General features: G+C 36.7%; 1 protein-coding gene across 1 annotated transcript in view; it reads left to right on the top strand.

Moving 5' to 3' along the window:
- The window catches only part of LOC114032719 (sperm flagellar protein 2-like), a 222,684-nt gene that overhangs the window by 155,184 nt on the left and 48,226 nt on the right, over nucleotides 1-19,274 (top strand). Inside the window, exons 18-21 of the mRNA XM_027848143.1 lie at nucleotides 8,606-8,742; nucleotides 14,861-14,988; nucleotides 15,088-15,226; nucleotides 16,539-16,676. Coding sequence (XP_027703944.1) covers nucleotides 8,606-8,742; nucleotides 14,861-14,988; nucleotides 15,088-15,226; nucleotides 16,539-16,676 — 542 coding nt within the window. The remainder of the gene's footprint in view (nucleotides 1-8,605; nucleotides 8,743-14,860; nucleotides 14,989-15,087; nucleotides 15,227-16,538; nucleotides 16,677-19,274) is intronic.

Genomic DNA, 19,274 nt, shown 5'->3' with positions numbered 1-19,274 from the left:
CAGTTCTTCCAAGGTGGTGCTAAGGATAGGAGTGTTTACTACTCTCCTGGCCTGTGCTGTTATCTGTGGGCAACCACAAGCACTCTTTTCCACCATGGACCTGTGACCAGAGTCCCTGCTCCCCTGTGGCCACAAGCTCTGTTGTGTTAGTGCCATTCTTTGTCCTGGGACTACCCAGTACTGTTATCTGGAACTGAGTATGGGCAATGCAACAGAGTCCTGCACCCTGTGACAGCAAAAGGACCTTTGTAATCTCCTCCTGACTAATTGTTCAACCTCCTTACCATCTGTGGGCTGAGAGCTCCAAAGCCACTGCTAAAGCTGCTGATTCATTAGCCCTCAAGACCTGCTGCTGGCACATTCTGTGCCAGACTGGGCCTTACCCTCACTCCTGTGGGACAGACCTTGCCTGTTGACCCTCTAAGTTGTCTTTGGCTGAGAAATTGTTTTACCCTGTCTTTTTGTGGATTCTACAACTCCAGAATTCATCTTTAGGCATTATTTAAAGTGGTTTGGAAAGGAATTTGGAAGAACTGAAGGAAGTCTCTGCCTTTTCTCTGCCATCTTGGCTCTGCTCCCAAAAATCGTTAATAGTTTTTTCTTCACCCCTCATTTCTTCCTTCTTTTTAATATTGCTAATTAAATTTAATTTCTCTTTTTAGTTGGTAGTTATTGCCTTTTGCATTTTATTTTAATTTCATATAACTGTTTCATCTTGTTTATTCTTTTCTATCATGATATTATTATAATTTTTCTTCCATACAAAATTGTGAAAGAACCAACCTTTTGTTCTTTAGTTGTTTTAGTTGTTTTGTTTTTTAATGTTGTGAGTTTTTATGTCTTTTATCCATTTAGAATTTGCCGTGCTGTAAGATCTATTTTGATGATCTAAATCTATTTTCTAGACTTTCTATTTTTCCCCAGCAAGGGAAATAGAGAGTAGGAATTACATCATTCTTTTTATTTATATCCCCAGGGACTAGTGTAGTAGGTACTTAATAAATGGTTACTGATGGATTAATCAATCAATTAGGGAATCCGTTCCCCAGTAGTTTATATCCTTGGGTTTATTTTACATTAGACTACTATGGTCATATAATTCTAACTTAGAGTTAGAGAATCTTTAGAAGTTAAGAATCTTTAGATTTTAGAGTTAAAGAATCATTAATCACACTAAAGTAACCATTGTCATCTCTCTTAATGCCTTCTCATGTGAATTCACTTATGTCCAGAAGTCAGTGAGTGCAATTTCTGATTTTATAGTTAGATGATTTTTTAAACTCTCTGTATAATATATATATATATAAAATATATATATATATATAAATGACCGTTTGATATGTGTTTTTTGTAGACAACATATTATTGAATTTTTTTTTGTTTTTTTTGGAGGGGTTCTTTGTTTTGGGGGAGCGACTTGACACATAATAAATGCTTTTTAATTCATTCATCTTTAAACATGTTTTCTTTTTATTAAGGATTGAATCTATTAACATTCTAAGTTATGCTTGTTAAATTTGTTTCTTCTTTTACAGTGTTATTTGTTTTGTCAGTAAACCTACAATCTAATACATTTTCCCTAGACATTGTTCAATCCCAGTCTGATATATATGTGTATATATGTGTGTGTGTGTATGTGTGTATATACGTATGTACATATATGTGTATATGTATACATGTATGTGTGTATATACACACATATAGAGAGAGATATATGGAGATAGATGATAGACAGATAGATAGATAGATAGATAGATAGATAGATAGATAGATAGATAGATAAATACATAGATACATAGATACATAGATACATAGATACATAGATACATAATTAGATAGATACTCCCTCATGCCGGTACCTAGAATAGTAAAAACAATTCCACTTATTTTCTCAGATCAGACACAGACATTTTCCTCCTCCTGCTCCCCCAACAAGCTTCTTAGTAAACACCGTTCCTAAGTTACTTGTTGTATGTCTTTAAACTTTTTGATATATTCATCTTCCCTTCCTTCCCCATCTTTGGTAGATCTGATTGCCACTTTGGAATTATTTTTTCTCCCCTCTGCTTTGCAATAATTTATTCATTACTTTGACATCCCTAATCAAAGAGTTCCTCTCCACTATCCTTACTCCCTTCTTCACTTATTTACTTTCTTATGTATCAAATATATCAATATTATTTATGAATATATCCTCCCCAAGCCCATTTGTGATCTTAAGTTGTCATTCAAAATAACCTTGCTGCTGAGAATTTGTTAATCAGTTGGAAGACTTTTTGTTTTGATCTTCCCTACAACAGTGCCAATGGGGAAAGCATATCAGCACTTCTGTCTTTCTGATGCCCCACCGCAGTCTGTCCTCTTACCCCTTGAAACAATTACAGAACACAAAAACTCCCTGTTTTCTTGCTAGTCTTATGTAGCATCTATATTAAATCTCTTTCCTAATTCTGTCTCCTAGACACCTTGAGACAATTTTAAATATTGACATCCCCTTTGTTTTGTTTTGTTTTTGCCAACCCTCTATAGCACTTTTTTTTAATTCCCCTTAAGTGACTCAGAAATGTTATTATCACTCAGGCTTACCTAGGCTTTTTGTGAAAGTCACCACTAATTCACATAGGTTGATCTAATTTGGAGAATATTCATAGAATTTCTCTGCTTCTTTATTCTCTGCCATAGATTTTGAAGCATAAGCTTCTATTAGCTTCATAGTAATCCTATGCCTTATATTCATTTTGAGACCTATAAGGCGAGACGACAAAGTGGAACTAGATATTTTTTTACTCCAGTGTGCATGATAAATCCAATTCCACTGATTACTTTGTCTGCACCTCTAAAGAAAAACTATGAGCAATTCTCCCATTTAGCTCCAACTTCTCTATGTCTTCTGATTTCATTTAGAGCAAGAATGTGATAGAAACATAAAATTTTAGATTTGAAAGGAACCTGGGTAGCTATCTAGTGCCACTCATACCTGAAAAGGAATGTTAGTATCAACTATACCACTCCTACCAACTAAGACATCCCCTCCCTTAAGGTGGAACTTATTATTACATTCTGAGGCAACATGTCCCACTTTATGAAAGGACTAAATGTTGGAAAGTTTGTTCTGATGGCAAACCTAAATTTGATTCACTGCTTCATCTACCCATTGGATGTAATTCTGACCTCTAGGGCCAGGCAAATCAAGCCGAATATCTCTTCTACATGACAGTCCTTTAAATACTTCATCACAGCTAAAATGCACTACTCCCCACATATGTTCTCTTAATAAAAGTTAACATGTATATAGCACTTATTACTTGCCAGGTGCAGTGATAAGTGCTATATAATTATTATCTCATTTGATCCTCACAACTACCCTGGGAGTTTGGTGTTATTTATTATCCCCCTTTTATAGATGGGGATTCAGTGACTTGCTCAGGGTCACACAGCCAGAAGGTGTCTAAGGACAGATTAGAACCCAAGTCTTTCTGACTCCAGGCCTGGTGCTATGTCCACTATGTCACCTCGGTGCTTTTCTCTCCTCTTGACTAAATACTCCCAGTGTCTTCAACCAATTTTCGCATGTCATGGATTAAGGACCCTTCACTATTCTAGTTGGTATGCTCTCCAACTTATCCTTGTCCCTCCTAAGCCATTGTACACCTAATTGAACACAGTACTTCACATGTGCTCTGACCATTTATTCATGGAAGCTATGTCTCTTTCAAGGTAGCTCAATATCACATGGGGCCAATGGGCTAACATTGAGTTTGGAATCCACTAAAAGCCCCACATCATTTTTTGCCCTGCTGTCTAACCATGTCTCTTGACCATCTTATTCTGCAAAGTTGCCTTCTTAAACCCAAGTCTAAGATTTTAGTTGTCTCTATTGAATTCCATCTTACAAGATCCAGCATAATGCTCTAGCCAATCATGATCATTTTGGGGATCTCGATTCTGACATCTTGTATGTTAACTATCTCTCCTAGCTTTTTGTCATCTGAAAATTTGATAATCATTCCATCCAAAGTATAAGACCAAGAATTCTCCCACATATCGCCTTCCAAGATGACATTGAATCATTAATGACTCCTCTAAGTCTGGTCATTAGATCATTTTAAATCCATCATAATAGCATAAGGTACTTTATCAAGCATTTTGCTGAATTCTTGGTAAAATATATAGCATTCCCCTGATATTCTAATATAGTAACCTGATCAAAAAAAAAAAGAAAAGAAAAAAATGTTAATTTAGCATGATGTGTTCGTAATGGGACCATGTTGGATCTTTGTAATTATCACTTCCTTTTTTAGATTTTCACTGTTGTTCAGTCATGTCTGACTGTCTGTGATTCCATGGACCATAGCTATGCATGGAGTTTCCTTGGCAAAGATACTGGAGTAAGTTTTCATTTCCTTCTCCAGTGGATTCATTGGTCCTTTTGTCAGGCAGACAGAAGTTAAGTGAGTTGCCCAGCGTCACATAGCTAGGAAGCGTCTGAAGCTGAATTTGAATTTGTCTTCCTGATTCCAGGCCCAGTGCTCTATCCACTGAGCCATCAGCTTCCTCTAGATGTTTACTAGTCATCCCTTAAATAATCTGTCCTAAATTTCCCCAGGAATCAAGGTCAAGCTTACTGGACAATCATTTGCAGACTCTATTCTCTACCCATTTTTTTTAAAAAATCAGTACAAGTTTTACCCTTCCATCATACAATGGTACCTCTCTCATTCTTCAAGATCTTTCAAATATCTCTGACTATGGCTCAGTAAAAACATCTTCCAGTTTTTTCAGTACCCAAAAATGAAATTCACTTAGGCCAAGGGACTAAATTCATGAAGGGAGGATAATTGCCTTCTTACTATCCTCCTACCCTTCTTGGGTATCAACACCAATGACAAAATTGCTCTTGGTCTCCATGTGCTAATCTTTTTGTGTCTCCAGCACTAAGCCCAGTGCCAGGCACATAGTAGGTACTTACTAAATGTTTATTGATTGACTGAATGATTGAAATATAAATCCCATTCTTAGTCTGCTGCTAACTTCCCAAATCAGTTGTTCTTATCATTCCTTGTTTTAAATAGGCAGAAGTAAGAAAAACACAACCTGTGCCCTTAGGTCTTCAGCTTCTTACCCAAAACTTATTTGGGAATGCTTTCTGTTTCTTCTGGTGGTATTCTTTATGAATCCCAAGAAGCAGATCATCTGTTTTGATAAGACTTGAGAGGTTCTCCATTATGTCTTGGATACATGATGAGAAATACATAAGGCTTCTCTTTTCTTATTAGGTCAACAAATCGATAGAACTCTCTTTTTGTACATCTATGCAAGGAGTCAACAATCAAGGTGGCCACATGGGGCCTATGGCCATTTTTAAATTTTATATGTCTTGAGTTACCATGTCTAAAGAATTCTTCTCCTATTGGCCATCCTGTTGGTGATGATGATACTCAGTACTTGACTGAACTGGTTGTCAGACATAGTCTATGACCAGGACTATGTTCAAAGCCTTTTTACAATTTCCCAGAGTTCTATATAATGCTATAATGGTATAACCTTCAAGACCCCGGAATCATTTCCATGCCATGATGAGGTATAAAAATATATGACTTTGTGGAGGAGTATTTTACTTAATTTGCTGATACTCCCATCTGATACAATTTGCTGTCATTTAGAAGTGATACTTGCATGAGCACGTCTTCATTACCTTTGACAAGTGCCATAGATGTTGTTCACCACACCCCTCCCTCATGCTGTACTCTTGTTGCTTAAGCTTGAAGCTTACTCATATCCTTTAATATATTATTTCACCAGGCCTTCATTTAGCATAAACAATAAAAATTTATTCTAAAACTATTCTTTTATTTTTCTTTTCATACTTTCTCCCCATCCTTACCTGTTCTAGCCTAATTAGTGATGTCTTATCCAAGTATTTTCAATCTATGGCATTCAAATTATTTAACTTTACCAAAAGACTATTATGTTAGATGTGCATAATATACTAAAAATGATATCTGTCATGCCTTTCATTCTGTGTCTATTCCATATCTATTTCTTTTCACCAATACTTAAAAGAACTTTGATGAGTTCATATACTAATCAAATAAAATAATTATATGCAAATATGCCTACTTCTCTAAAGATTAACTAAACCAAAGATCATGCAGCCTTTACCTTACACAAAAGTGTTATTATATATATATATTATATATATTAAAGTGAAGTCTTCATTTCTAATTGTCGGATAAAAAGCATGTCAGTTATTTACATTTTGGGTACAAAAAGATCTTCCACAAAAATGCCTTCAGCCTCTAGACTCAAGTAATTGTCTTTCCATATATAAAAGATTGAATTTGCTTTGGTCACTTGACTTTCACTATTCTTCCTTCTAAATATTGAGTTACAGTTTAAGAAAAAAAATTAAAGTCCAAAATACTCAAAATATTCACATGGAATTTGATAATTGTTTTCTGACTTGTTCAATTCTTCACTCAACACTCATGTTATACTAAAATAATTTTAAACCTACCCTAAAATATTTATAGTTCAAGTAGAAATTAATAAGGACTTAAAGAGCAGAGGAGAAATTCCAAGAGAAACAATAACAACCTAAAAGGGAAAATGTCCCAACAATTTTAATTAACCAAGTGAGGCACAAAAAAATTACTATTTCTCTTTCTCTCAAAACAAAGATTTGATTGATTTTCTTGTTGCATTTTAACTCCATTGCTCTTTTAAGACCAATACATTAAGAGTGATTTGAGGTCCAAGCCTACACATAAGAAATGGTTAGCAATTTCTTTTTCCCTTGGCAGTCCACATATTTCTATCAGCCATAATAAGATAATGTATCTTTATCTCTCTAGTACATCAAATGTTATTTGCACAGAGAATGTGGAATAGGATTTGTCTTTCATGTGATCTTCATTGTAACTTACATATAATAAATGGTAAATATATATATATTATATATATATACATATATATTTTATATATATATATACATATATATATATATACAGTCCATATTAAGGCAAGTAGAGTCCAGAGATCCAAGTTATTTTGATAACTTTGTAGATATAGTATCTCAAGTCTGTTTGCACTAATTTTCTACTAAATAGAACTACATGGAGAAGTGCATGAATTTTTTCAGGCTATAGGGAATCTTGTGTCTCTTCTTCATGCCCTACAGGATGGTGCTAACTTTGTATCATTGGAGGGAATTGGGGATGATAAAGAATAGGAAAGAAGGTCTCCTCCCCACCCTGGATCTAAGGATAATGCCCTGGCAAAGCTAGCTTTATGCCATTACATCATCTACAATTGTATTTTCATACCGTACCCATATCTGAGTGCCCTTTAAACCTCTCCATGACAGCTAGGGTATTATTCATCTAAGGAGGCTACCCTAATAAATATCCTTAAAAGAACATGCTCTTCGATAGATGAATCCAAGATCTCTATCAAGCCTTAGTCTCTCTTTGAAGCTCCAGTCCCACACCTGCAACTACCTATTGGACAAGCTGGACTAAATGTCCCAAAAGCATCTTAAATTCAACATGTCCAAAACAAAACTCATTATTCTTACATCCAAAACAACCCTTCTTTTGAATTTCCTTATTACTGCTGAGGGTACTACCACCCTCCCTGTTATCCAAGTTAACAATGTTCTCAAGTGTTCACTCACCCAGCATGCCCAGTCATTTGCCAAGACTTTTCAGTTTTACCCTCAAAAACTCTCTAGTATATCTTCCTTTCTCACCAATCATTGAACCACCACCCTTGTTCACTTTTCATCTACTGACATATCATTGCCTCAGTTCTCTCTCCACTGCAATCTATCTTCCACAAAGCTAACAAAATTATTTTTCTAATGCATAAGTTTTACTGAGCTCAAATAAAATGCAGTGACACCATTAATACCTTCAGACAATTAGGTGGCACAATAGATAAGCAACAACCATTTCTCCATTGCATTCACCATGCCTGCCTTTCCAATTAAAAGAGATATTCACCCCCATCCTCAAACTTCACACCCTACCAAAAGGTCTCCAAAGCAAATTTCATATTATCTTGGATTTTAAGTTGGGAGGGATTTTTAGAGATGAGGAAACTGAATTCCAGTGAAATTAAGCGACTTGCCCAAATTAATAAAAGTAAAAACCAGTAGGGCCAAGATTGACACCAAGGTCCTCTGACTCCAAACTACAAATGTTTTCTACTGCATCATGAATTCTGAGCCTAACACCTCCCTTTTTCTCCTATGGAAGAGAGAAAATTGAATTTGGTAAATTATTACGATATTGTATTGGAACCAGTGTTTTTCTCTAGGTTTGAAAAAGAGTTGTGCCTATTGTCATATGTGAATAACAATTTATGTCTAAAAGTAGGAAACCAAAATTATCATCTGTCTTTTTATCTAGTGGAATTATGGCAGGTGGGTTGGTTTAAAAAAAAAAGTGTGACGAATAATTTGGAGGTGGTATTTATTTGCAAGGCCACTCAAGTAGCTAGTAGACTTAATGTACCCCCTGGAATATGTGATTTATTCAGCTTCAGAATCTAACCTTGTGTATAGTTTCCCTATAAACCAATCTAATTTAAGTTTCACCTAAAGGAAAAGGATCAGACAAGAAATTATCGGGAAAGAAATCACCTGTTGAAGATACAACACCACCTCCTATACCTCCAGGACCACCACCAATCAAACCAGGGTCAGAAGAATGGATCTATGTGGACGAACCACTTCCTCTGGTATAGTAGTTCAGAAAAAAAAAAGTATGGTAGATAACTTCTTCCTTATTCAAGGGAAAAATTGTGTCACTGTTTTACCTCACCCCAAATTTTTTTCATTGGCCCAAATGAATTCTCATCAGAACATCTGAGAGATTGTTTTTTATACTCATTGGGCCATAATCATCTTCTTTCCAAGTCACTGAAACTTCCATGAGTCATACTCGGGAACTGCTATTAAGTATTTACATAGGGGAACAAATGAGTTCTTTGAGGCTCATCCTTCTCCTCAGAAGCACCAGCCATGAAGCTCCTTTCCTGGAAAAGAGTCACATCTCTAGAAAACGTGGCCATCAAATGATATTTCTTTTCTCTCTGTGCTCCCATGGCTACGTGATAATATCCTTCAAATTGAGTTTAATCTCTCCCTTTCCAGATGACTAAAAGTTAAGTAATTGAAATAAGATGAGAATAGGCAGTCATCAAGCCTAGATGGTTTAGAACAGGGCTCGGGAACCTGCCACCTGGAGGCCACAACCCAGATTTTTTCTGTGAAGTTTGGATTCAGTCAAAGGGCCTCACTTGAGGACCTAGAGGGCCACAGGTTCCCCACTCCTGGTCTAGAAATTTACCTACTTATACCAAAGACTGGACAAGAGGACCTCTTGGGTTCTCACAAATTCTTACATGATTGCAATACTATTGGTTCCTATTTTATAATAATAAAAGCATTAATAATAAATAGCTAGCACTTATATAGTACCTACTGTGTGCCAGACACTATGCTAAGCGGTGTTTGTTTGTTTTTTATAACATTATCTCATTTGATCCTCACAACAACTCTGAGCGGTAGGTGCTATCATTATCCCATTTTGCAGTTGAGGAAACTGAGGCAAATATGTTAAATGACTTGCCTGGGATCAAAGAACTAGTTAGCATCTGAATTCATATTGAATTCATATCTTTCTGACTCCAGGCCTGGTGCTCCATTCACTATGCCATCTAGCTGCCTCTCAATGAAAATTTTAACTTTTACCAATAATGAAGCCTTCTATGACCACTCCAACTCATAATTATCTCACCATCTAATAAATCCATGGCATTTTTTTATACTATAGAGCAGCAAGCTGTAATGGGTAGTGGTCAACCTTAAAGTCAAGATTATATCTTGTATCCCTGGTCATGTCATATGCAACATTTATGGATATATTTTCTGTTTTCCCAACTAAGATATGTTTATTGTGGGCAAGGAGAATGTACTATGCCACTTTTAATCCTGTGCATCTTGCAGCAAATGTTATGCAAATAATAAGGGCCCAATACATATTTGTAAATGAATTAATGAACTTATCTGATGGGTTTAGGGGTGAAGATTCAAAAAAGGGAGAAAAAGAAATACCATCATCCTAGTGTCATCCTACAAACCACCAAGCCAACTAGAAGATATAGAAAATACTTTCCTTCTACTGATGGTAAAACTGTCACAGATTCAAGATGTAGAATGAATGGGTGACACCAGTTTAACATACATTTATTGATGTCAACTATCCAGATTTCTGCTGGAAATCTAATTCTGATTAAAAAAAACTATAGCCTATGATAAACTGTTGACTTGCCTTCCTTGCTAATCACCATCAAAAAGCATTAAGTGCTTTCTGTGTGCTGTGTTAAGCACTGGAGATACAAACAAAAGCAAAAACATACTTCCTAATGAAAGACTCTTTCATAAAGAAGAGAGCTGTGAGGCAAACCAAATTTATAAATTACTTTACAACGTCATCTCATATCTTCATTATCTCATTGTGACAATAACATTTTTACGTATGGTGAAACTGAACATGATTTACCCATGTTTATACAGCTAGTAAGTATCACAATTAAGATTTGAACTCAGGTCTTCCCGGCTGCAAGGTCAGCACTATATCCACTGGGACACACTGTCTCTTGAAGATTTGTTCTGTAAACTCGAGATAATATAGGAAGCTTTTGAAAGTGTTACCATGACACCTTGGAGATGAGAAAATGGTGGCTACAATCTAGGCCAAATTATATGAAAATAGATTTCAAAAAAATACAGAAATGTAGCTATGATGGACCCCATGGATAAAGATTAAAAAGGAATTTAGACCCAGATAAAATCTCTGGTTTCCTATTGACTGCCTGCAAATTACAAACCTCAAGAGTCCCTTCAATGATTTGTCCAGGTTTCTCCCAATTCATAACTCTCTATTATAAACTCAGATCTTTATAAAATTAATTTTGAGCTTGAATAGTCTAAAATGTGGTGGTCACAATATTGTCTCACCTGTCTTTTGTATATATTTACATAATGCTAGTGTTCTCCCCCATCAAAATGTAAGCTCCTTAAAGACAGAAAGTACCTTGTTATTGTCTTTATAATCACACAACCTAGCTCATTCATCAAGCTAATTAAAGATGTTTGACAAGGTATTACTGAATTCCTCAAAGGATTTAAGTCCAAGATAAAGAAAAGTTAGCTAGCCTTAATCAATTTGAATCTCTAGACCCAGATAAATTGTGCCTTGAGTTACTGGAAGAATTTACTGAATGGATTATTAAACCATTGTCAATGATCTTTGGAGAATGACAATATTGCAGGATTGGAGATAGTCAAATTATTCTGATTTAAAAAAAAAAAAGAAAAGAAAGTGATTTCTTCTAACTATAAGCCTATGAGCTGGATAGAAATTCCTAGGAAAATTCTGGAATACCTCATCAAAGAGATGGTTTTTGAGCACTTAGAAAGGGAAGGTATGATTGTAAAAATCTGCATAAGTTCATAAAGTATGTTAAAGAAATCTCATTTTCTTTTTTGACATGATTATTATAATGTTAAGGTTATTACCATAGAGGTAGCATACGTGGATTTCAGTCACACATTTGACAAAATCACTCATTAAATCTTTGTGGACAAGACGGGGAAAGATGAGCTAGGTAATAGTAAGGTTAGATAGCTTTCCATCTAGCTAAATAACCAGATAAAGATTGTAGGCCAGGTAGAGGTGAAATTTCTATATTTGCTAGAAAGCTTTGTCTTTGACCCCTATTCTGTTTGAAATTTTTATCAGTGACTTGAATGAAAGCATAAATAGAATGCTTATCAAATATACTGAAGGACACAACACTAAGAAGCATAGCTAACATATTGAATAAAAGATGTGGGAGTCTAAAAAAGAGCTCAGCATACTGGATTTATGGACTAAATCCATTAAGATGATATTTCATAGAGATCAATGTAAGATTCTTATATTTGAACCTTAACATTTTTAGTTGGCTACACAGTTACAAGATGGTAGAGGTGTGTTTGGTCAATTCCAGTATGCTAACAAAATTTGCATTAAAAAAGGACCTGGAAATTTTAGTGTACTCTAAGTTCAATATGAGTCAAAGGTATAATTTGACAGCCAAAAATATCTCATGTAATCTTAGGCTGTATTAATAAAAACATAATGCTCAGAACAGTTCCTTTCCAACCCCATGGACTCTTTGGTCCAGTTTTAGATGTCACATTTTAGAAAGACCATTGGCAAGTTGAAGATTCTGCAGAAGAGAGTAACTAGTATGGTGAGAGAACTGAAAACCATGCCACGTGAGAAATGGTTAAAGGATCTTGGGATACTTAGTCTAGAGAAGAAAGGACCAAAAGAGCACGTGATAGCTACTTTCAATTATTAGAGATTTTTCACATAGACTAGTAATTAGGTATAGATTACTTGATCTCAGAAGGCATAACAAGGACAAACAGATTGAAATTACTGAGAAATGAATTTTGGCTCTAGAAGAAGATGGAAAGAAAAAGATCACCACTTCCTAACAATGAGAGCTGTCCAAAAGTAGAATTAATTGCTTCAGGATGTAGTAAATTCTTCATCTCTGGATGCCATAGGATATCATAGATCTAGACCGGAAGGGATCCCCAAGGCCATCTAGTAAAACCCCTTCATTGTATAGACAAAAAATGGAGGTCTTGAGGCAGGGGTTGGATGAACAAACACCTGTTGAGTATGTGGTAGAAGAGATTCTCATTCCAGGGGTCAGATGGTCTATGATATCTTCCAGTTCTGGGATTCTGTGACTCATAGATTAGCACAGTTCATGTGAAAAGGCTTGGAATTTTTTGCAGACCACAAGTTAATTTGAATAGTGTTATTTGGCTGCTCCAAAATGTTAGACTGCATTAGTAGAAGTAAAATAGGGATGAAGAGAATTAATAGTCACACTATTCTCTTTGTTATTTGGGTCACATCTTGGAATACCATTTAGTCTGGTGATTCACCCTTTAAGTGGGGCATTAACATACTGCATAGTGTCTATAACAGGGCTTCTTAACCTTTTATGAGTCACGTACACATCTGGAAGTCTGGTGAAGCCAATGGGACTCCTCAGAATAATACTCTTAAGTGCATAAAAATAAAGTATACAAGATTGTAAAAGAAACAATTTTATTGAAATAGTTATAAAAATATTTTTAGGCAATTAGGGTTAAGTGACTTGCCCAGGGTCACACAACTAGTAAGCATCTGAGGCCAAATTTGAACTCACGTCCTCCTGACTCCAATGCCAGTGCCCTATTCACTGTACCCCTTAGATGCCCCAAAATATTTTTTAAGTTCTTACACCTCAGGTTAAAAACCTCTGATCTAGAAGAAGAAAATTAGGGTAGAGTGAGGTCTGGAAATATTGCCAAGTGCAACATGCATAATAATTTAAGGGACCAAGGGATGTAACCAAGAGAAAGAAGAATTTTCCCTGTAGCAAACAATTAATGGCCCTAATAATCAGCAGAGTGTGCTTAAAAACTGAGGCTTCCTGATTCCTAATTCAGTGCACTTTCCATAAATGATAGTTTGGTTGGTTGGTTTTTAAAAAGGCATCACATAGAAAAGTACATTGAATTTGTTCCATTTTCCTTCAGAAAATGAGCTAGGACCAAAGGGTAAAAATTATATGCAGGCAGATTTGGGCTCAGTATGAAAAAGAACATTATGAGATCTCAGTATAAGGAACAGCAGATCAACACTAGCATTCCTCCCTTTAAAAACGATGTGATCTCGCTTAATTCAGTTCAAATTGGCAAGTATGTCTTAGGCCTCTCCTATCTGCCAGGTTCAGTCCTAGACACTTGGAATGCAAGTCTGAAATTGAGACAAACATTGCATTCACAGATTTTTCGTTCCACTGCATGGGGGAGGGGGATGGGGAACAGAAGAGAAGAAGAACATTGATCAGATAGTGTAAATGCAAAATGATTACCCAGTAATGGAGTGGTATTAATTGGAGAAATCAGAAAAGGTATCATGTAGGAGATAGCACTTAACCTGAAGGCCTAAGGGAAGCTAGGATGTCCAAATAGCATAAGTGAGGGGAGAGAGTATTCCAGGAAACAGAAGACTGAATTAGCAAGAGTGTGGTGCAGATGGAGAAGAAAGTAGATCTCAGTTACAGAAAAGATTCCTTCCTTGGGAGAGAAATTAGACTAGACTAACTCAAGGTCCCTTCAGCTAAGATTATATGGTTCTATGAATAAATAAATGAAGAAAGCAACCATGGGCAGTAATATACCTATGACTGAAATTCTTTCAGTTTACATTATTAAGCATTATATAAAAGAAAGTTTTGATTGTATCATACATGATGCTCTTCTCTCCTTTTTTGTGTGGAATCCTAGGATATACCATTCAGGATAAAATATTTGGACAGCCTGGCAAAATCTCCCTTCCAGAGTATTAGCCTTATTTTCACTTTAGGAATAATGCTGTAATGTTAAAAGGCTACTTCAACAAAGGGAATTGCTTCAAGTGGCCATTGCTTTTTCTCTCAGGATATGCCATTTGAAGAAATATTATGAAATGGGAGGTTCCCTAGAGTTTTCTTCTATCCCTGTCCCAGCCGTCTTCTTACCACTTGCCCCCTGTAAGGAAGGAACAATTCTCACCACCTTTAGAGCCCATGACAATGTGACGGAGTTGTCAGAGTTGTCCTTATGACAGCTCATTACCCTTGTCCCCTGAGGCTGAAAACCTCCTTGTTGTTCTTTGGTAGTTTGGTTCTATTTAATCAGTTATCCAGAAGAATTTCAAACATGAAATGTTGATTTGTGTGTTTTACTGTTTAATAGGAAATACTTCAATATTTAGTGCCTTATTGGGAAACAATAGAAAATTCATACATAAACACGATCAAAGCAATACTCAGGCAGATAAGAGATGAGAGACACAGTGTGCTTTATTATCTACATGAGGTCAGGTGGGTAAAAGTTAATTATATGAAGAATTTCACATTCTGTTGAGGGAAGGGGAATAAAACATACCTATTTTCCATTGAAATTTTGCTAATGTGTCACAGACTAAATTATCAGGAATACCTGCAACGGCCAGACCACAAGCAAGAATTTGTATCTCAATGGCAGGCTGATTTTAACAGCCTTCCTGAAGACTTGTGGGATGATGAAGAGACCAAAGCTGAACTACACCAAAGAGTCCATGTAAGTCAATATTCGGCATGGCAGGCTGGCGATTGGGCGGTGCTTAGGGAGTTCAGTCGGCTTCTAATTGAGACAGCATTTACAAAGGATAATTTATCAATTGCCTCATCTTGTCTTCTCTACCTCCATTTCCCCCCATTCAAACAGCCGTGACTTTAACCCAGGTTCTCATCATCTCTTACCTAGACTACTAAAACAACTTCCTCAATCGTGCCTTTGCCCAATTCTCTCCCTGCTCTGTACCATCTTACACAGCGGCCAAAGTGTTTTTCCTAAAGTGCAGGTATGACCATGTCCTTCCCTTACTGAATGAAGACCAGTGGATCCCTGGTGACATAATACATCAGTTCCTGTGCTTGGCATTTACTCATTTTTACAGCCTGGCCCCAGCCTATGTTTTCAGTCTTATTACACATCACTCCCTTTCACTCTATGGGCTCACTATATTTGCCTTCCTACTGTTCTTCACACACAATGCTCCATCTGCCATCCTCATGCCTTTATGCAGGCTGCCCCATCCACCCCACCCCCATGGCTGGGATACATTCCCTCCTCACTTTCTAGAATCTACTGTTACCTTTAAGACTTGGCCAAAAAGCCATCTTTTGTATTAATTCTTTCCTGATCCCCAACTGTTAATGTCTTCACTCCAGAAAATTGATTTGCATTTATTTTGTATGTGTGATATATATATAACTCTATATGTATACATGTGGTCTCCCCTAATGAGTTTAGGAGATGTTTCAGTTTTATATTTGTTTCCTCTGCACTTACCAGATTGTATGGCTCGTAGAAGATACTTAATAAATGACTGTTCCTTGATTAATTGAAGATAGATATCGAAAATGCAGGGGTTGGACTAAATGGCCTCTTGGGTCTCTTAGAGTCGTGGATCTGTCCTCTCATAAGTACCTCATTGACAATTCACCCAATGATTGGAGGCCTTCTTGATATGTAAAAGATACCAGTTGAGCAGCCAGGCTTTCCTTTGATATTGTTAGATTACACCATCGACCCATCTCTCCCCCGCCATACCCCAACATCCTTTACCCTGGTCCTTTTTCTTTTTCTTTCCCTTTTTTTGAGGCAATCAGAGTTAAGTGACTTGTCCAGGGTCACATAGCTAATAAATGTCTGAGATGGAATTTGAACTCAGGTCCTCCATGACTTTAGGGCCAGTGTTCTATCCACTGTGCCACCTAGCTGCCCTACCTCACTCTCATACCCTGGTCCTTTTTCAAAATTCCTTATTTGCATTGGGATAATTTAGCTTGTGCATCTGAAAAGTGAAATCCTTCTTTTTTCTATTTAGGATTTAAGAGACCGCCTATGGGATATATGTGATACTCGAAAGGAAGAAGCAGAACAAGAACGTGCTGATATCATTGACGAATCCTGGTTACAAGATCATCTTGGAATACTCATGAACCATTTCTTTTCTTTGATGCAGGTATGACCAGTCAGGTCATTACAACATAGTTATCACATACCATTCTTCCTTTTGCCATTATTGTCCTTGTAAAACAGCTAATTTTAGTATCAATCAATCAATATTTATTAATCACCTACGATATGCCAGGCACTGAGCTGAACACACGGGCTACAAAAAGTCACAAAAGACAGTCCCTGCCCTCATGGAGCTCACAATCTAGTCTTTTAAAAGCTAATACTGCTAGCACTGTTCCTCTTTAACATTCACCCCAACTTACTGAAAAAGTAAGCTCCATTTAGTGATTATGTTTAGCAATAACAATATAAAAATTTCAAATATGTTCCCAAATAACTACTTACAGCTTTATGTTGCTTAGACACCTGAGGAAAGACAGCAAAATGGGTATCTGAGACTGTGTTGCATGATACTCTCCTATGCACTAGCCTTTCCAGTCACAACTCCAACCTAAACATAAGCCTGTATACCAGTGGTATGGAGGTAGCTTCCATGGAGATGAGGTGTGGTAGACCCCTGTCTTCAAGAGTCTTTTGGTACCCTCAAGGGAGTTGAAGGTGACTCATCTCTGCCATTGGCCCAAGCCACTGTGTTCCCTCAATTTTAAGGAGTCCCCAGCACCCTAATTCCATTTAGCCACTTAATGGTCAGATTAGATTTTTACAAAGGAATGTTTACTGCAAAGGTATAGCAAGAACAAACATATAAACATTCCCTCCCTTCTGGGCTGATAGCAATACCCTGTCTGGAATTCTGAATTCATGGTTGCCATCACTGGCTCAAACTCCTGGGACTGGGGATTCCACTACCTTGCACCTAAAACCAAAAAAGACAAATTAAACAGACCAAAACTTCAAGCCCATTTCTGGGACTACAGAGCCTGGAAAAAGAAGGTGGTGCTTCCCCTGCCCAGCTTAGGGCATGATGACAGTGCTATGCATGAGCAAGACCTTCAGCCCTGGATGCAACCAGAGAGAGTAACTCTGCCTCTATTGGGTAGATTTACAGACACAGACTTCCTGCCAGTCGAGCACTGGAAAAAGACTGTGCCCTCTTACATGTCTTCTCCTAGAAGCAAGTCCTTGGAGTCACCTGAGTGCCTCCTTCAAATGGGTTCCTCCCTCATAAGTGATCTGGGAATGCACAAAATCCCTTTTATGCTTATTTATATACATGTTGTCTCCTGTATAGGAACTATTTCATTTTCTTATTTGTACGCCCAGGGCATAGTATAGTATATAGCAAATTTCAGGCACTTAATACATACCTATTGATCAATTGATTTCTTTCAACCAGTCTTCATATGGTATCATCCCTAAGTCCTTCCCTAGTCATTTTCCCTATACTGCATATTCTTCAGTTTATCATTGTCCTTCCTAAAATGTGGGACTCAAAAACTGAACACAATATTCAAGATGTAGTCTGACCAAGACTGAGTACACTATCACCTCCCTAGGATTACCTATGGTTACTATGACTCTAATTTTCAATATTTCTATTAATAGCTGTTAATTATTATTCATTATTAATTAACAAGTTATATTTAATGTTTCAATATTTCTATTAATAATTTATATAATGTTTCTATTAACTTTATCCAAGTCATTGATTTTTTTTTAAATGTTAAATAGTACAAGGATAAGCACAATCAGTTAGTCATTCTGTCAATCAATACGCATTTATTAAATGATGGCACTGTTTCAGAAACTATGCTAAGTACTGAAAAATGAGGGAAATTATTCTTTTCCCCAAGGCACTTATGTTCCCAAGGATTCATTTATTCTCAAGGATGGGAGAGACTTTTTAGTCAGCAAGGAAGCAACAAGTAGATAGAAAGAGTTGAAGATTAGAGAGAAGCAGGGAATGGAATGACTCTAGTAGTAGCCTTCTAGACTCACTGGAGAAGACAAGATGGACTGGAGTCATAACTACATGTAGAGGGGCTGCCTATTTCAAGAAGGACTATTTCTTCCTCAAAGACTGGAATAAAAGAGGAAATAGTGGGAGATAATGTCAAGGAGTTGTAAGATGAGGAGGAAAGATTTAGAAAAGGGGGCTAATAGCAAACGACCTCAGTTTTCTTGGTAAAGTATGAATTGATGTCTTCAACTTAGGAAGATGATAGAGAGAATTTTACAGGAGACTTGAGGAAAAGATTTTCAAACAACTGTTGTGATAAGTGAGATAGAGAATCAATGACGGAAGAATACAAGGATTGCTTTGCTTCATAGAGGGCCCAATTGAGTCTAAATAACAAATTTGTAGTGCAAATAGTCTGCGTGCTTGCATTCCTTCCTTCCTATAGCTCCATTTAAGTAGTATGTGAGTAAAAACAGAGAAGTCAGATGTAAATAACCCGGGGTAGGATTTAGAAAAGTAAGACCAGTGATAGGACAAGGAAAAAGAGAACTGAAAATACAGAGAGAATAAGAGGTTAAGATTAGAAAAAGAGGATAGTATAACCAGAATGGAAGTCATGACCTGGGGAAGTACTGAAGACTGCAAGTACTGGAAATAATGATCAGGATGAAGGAAGGAAGGAATGATTAGATGGATGGATGGATGGATGGATGGATGGATGGATGGATGGATGGATGGATG

Source organism: Vombatus ursinus, unplaced genomic scaffold, assembly GCF_900497805.2.
Source record: "Vombatus ursinus unplaced genomic scaffold, bare-nosed wombat genome assembly UNPS02000255.1, whole genome shotgun sequence".
Taxonomy (NCBI): Eukaryota; Metazoa; Chordata; class Mammalia; order Diprotodontia; family Vombatidae; genus Vombatus; species Vombatus ursinus.
Note: the sequence above shows the minus strand (reverse complement) of the source record. Positions and strands in the feature narration are given on the sequence as shown.